General features: G+C 37.2%; 1 protein-coding gene across 4 annotated transcripts in view; it reads right to left on the bottom strand.

The window, feature by feature from the left end:
- LOC142338292 (uncharacterized) overlaps nt 1-2,026 on the bottom strand; it is a 318,225-nt gene extending 316,199 nt beyond the window's left edge. For 3 of the 4 annotated variants that reach the window (XM_075387973.1, XM_075387976.1, XM_075387977.1), the window contains exon 1: nt 215-427. In XM_075387973.1, the coding sequence (XP_075244088.1) occupies nt 215-378 (164 nt within the window). In that variant the 5' untranslated portion in view covers nt 379-427. Of the gene's footprint in view, nt 1-214; nt 428-1,908 lie in introns of those variants that run through there. The other variant, XM_075387974.1, reaches the window with a different exon arrangement.
- Nucleotides 2,027-3,161: the final 1,135 nt, after the last annotated feature.

Below are 3,161 nucleotides of genomic sequence, written 5' to 3'. Positions count from 1 at the left end.
AAAAATATGGCACGTGCGTCTGGGAGTGCAAATAAAATGCACCCACTAAACTGGGGGAGGGGGCACAAACGGAAAAGATCCGAATTGTGTACAAACTTTACTTCAAAACTTTTTCTGTAGTTATTTACATCGATTAGAAATTTTGCTTGATCCATGACTACAGAAAACAACATTATTACTTTTAACTGCAAATAGGTTCGAAAAATTGACTAACAAAACTTTTTCTGTAGATTTCTTCGAAGATGAGACAGGATGCAGCAACGCGTTAAGAGGAAACATAACGAAATCAATTGACAAGCCAAACGAACAATCCGTTGACTCGGATGAAGTTGTCAAAATAGCCATAAAAGGAAATAATAAACAGTGAACAAATTTCATATCTGATGAAATCCAATCATTGTTACAGACAACTGAGTACAACTGGATCAGTGCATAGCTTAAAATATTTTGATTAAAAAGGTGAGAGTGTTAATCTGTCAAGCTGTTAGTTAGAGTACAACGTTTCAGTTATTAATGGTATGTAACAACTCTTGTAGGAGAGGGCAGCTAGCTATTAAAAACGAATTTCAAAAAGTAATAGACTAAATAATGGATAAATGATTAAAGTACCAGGCAGAGTTGAGACGAGGCGAAGAAGAGTTGAAAAAGCCCGGCACTAATCAATGAAGCATCAAAAGTAGCTCTCTAATTGTTTTAAATCATCTATCCAAAAGTGAATTCTCAAGACATTACTTTCATAACTACTGGGGGAGACCAGTGATGAAACGTAAAGCTAAACCAAGAATTTTTGATGGTAAACTTGAGGTAAGAATTCAAAACACATAATTGCATGTAAAATCTATAACTTTATCAAATGAAGAGAACCAAAAGATGATCAACTCACAATCAACTAAAGAAAAACGGAAATGTCAAACATTTTTATGAGTACAAATATTCGTCACGATAATTTCCAGTTTTTTCTAATTTGAATTGCTAGCTCTTTAGAATTTTGACGTGAAAGCTGTATTTTAGAGGAAAGTTATGGAAAAATTCAGTCATTGAGGTGTTATACAGACCCAATTAAATAAGAAACATTGAACTTCCAAAACCATATTAGATAATTAGATAATCGTAATATGGAAAAGGTAGTGTAATTTCACTACGAAGTCTGCAACAAAACAACAACATAATGCTTATTGATGTACAAAGAGAAGTAAAGTAATGATTAAAACCATTTCGTTCTTTTTGGGAATCTAGTGTCCTTCCAAGAAATCTGATCACGTATAAAATTTCTTTCGTCCCTCAAAAATTCATTCTAAAAAATTTTGTGGCGTTTTTTTTCAAACTCTTTTATTGATCTGCAGAAGCTTAGGCTCGATGAAATACTGTTCTATGGAATAATACATTGACGAAATAAACTTTTTTCGGTCAACTTGCAGTTAGCCTTTTGTGTGCTATAGAAATTGCATAAGCACTGATGACTATATTATTTTCCAACTGACACTTTATGTCCTCTTTGTGAAGAAACTGGTTTGGAAATTAATAGAATTTTTTTGTATAATAAATAGCTCTGTAGTTCAGCATAGTTGATATTGAAAAGATTGAATATTTCATTTTGAAATCCATGTAGCCGTATTTTTTTTCTGTTAAAACAATCTTTGACAGCCCAGTATGAAGTTCGAGGGAAGGTATTTTTGTTCAATAGTTGACAGAAGTACGACTAAAAATTGCAGAATATATAATACAGAACAATTTATGTGTTATTTTGCATATTTTAAAGAACACAGTCTTGTAAGATATATAAGATTTTCATTTCTTGCGGCAATTTGGTCAATAGCATTTGACGTGTTCCTGATAGTATTATTTATTGCCAAGAGCAACTCGCAGATTTTTAACATGCTGCTTTTTCGAAAGCCTGCGATTATTTACCTGTATATCAACCTGCTTCCGTTTCCCATTACCACATTTGAATGCAGGTATTCAGCAATGCAAATAATTCAGTAAGTCAAGTTTTAAATGTTTCCGAAAGCGGAAGCTTCAAAAGCTAATTTAACAAGCTGATCTTAGTATTTTGACTGACAAAAATGTTGACGGCCTGGCCTCATAGTCAAAAATGTTAATCTAAACAAAAGCAATAAAGCCTTTTTCTGAAAATTAGATATCCATGAGAGCTTACTTAGAGTTCTGACAAACGTTATACATGGGAGGTCCAATTCACATCGAAAATCCAAATACAATTTGAACAACAAGTACCTAACTCTAACGGAGTGATGATTTTTGCCCTGCCCCTAGAGCAGTACTATAATAAAAGTAGGAGGTTCAAAACACTTCAAATCGCAAAGCAGCTACTCTCGTTCAGAGTAAGTTTCCAGGGACTACAAATGAACATTACCACACGGTTGTTATCGCCACCGAGAAGTTATCAAACTCCGATGCGAAGCCGAGGTGTTATGATACCTTCGAGGGCGATAACAACCGTGCGTTAATTTTTTTAATCAACACCTGTTGCGATCATTTCAAAATTGAACACAGTTTTATTGGTTTTTCCTTTCCATTTTTGAGGACCAATACATTTTCAAAAGTAAGTGATATTTCTTCGGATCTGTTCTTCCTTTTGTCCTCATGCGCCCCCTCCGCCCCACACACACACACTTACAGACACACACACACACACACACACACACACACACACACACACACACACAAGTACACACGCACCCACACAAACACACACACATACACTTGGGCGTACACTTACGAACACGCACACACATGCACAAACACACACACGCACGCACAGAAACACACCGCACACACTCGCACAAAAACACACACGCACCCACGCTCAAACGCACACACACACACGCGCGCGCACGCACACACACACACACGCGCACGCGCACACACACACATACGCACACACGCACAAACACACACAGGCACACACATGCATAAACACACACACGCACGCAGAGAAACACACAACACGCACACCACACCACATACTCACCACACACACCACACACACATACCACACACCACAAACACCATACAGCACACACACACACACACACACACACCACACACACACAACACCACACAAACACACACACACACCACACACAAACCACACACATACACACCGCACGCAAACCACAAACACATCACACGCACACACACAC

This window comes from Convolutriloba macropyga, chromosome 4, assembly GCF_964194025.1.
Source record: "Convolutriloba macropyga chromosome 4, txConMacr16.3, whole genome shotgun sequence".
Taxonomy (NCBI): Eukaryota; Metazoa; Xenacoelomorpha; order Acoela; family Convolutidae; genus Convolutriloba; species Convolutriloba macropyga.
Note: the sequence above shows the minus strand (reverse complement) of the source record. Positions and strands in the feature narration are given on the sequence as shown.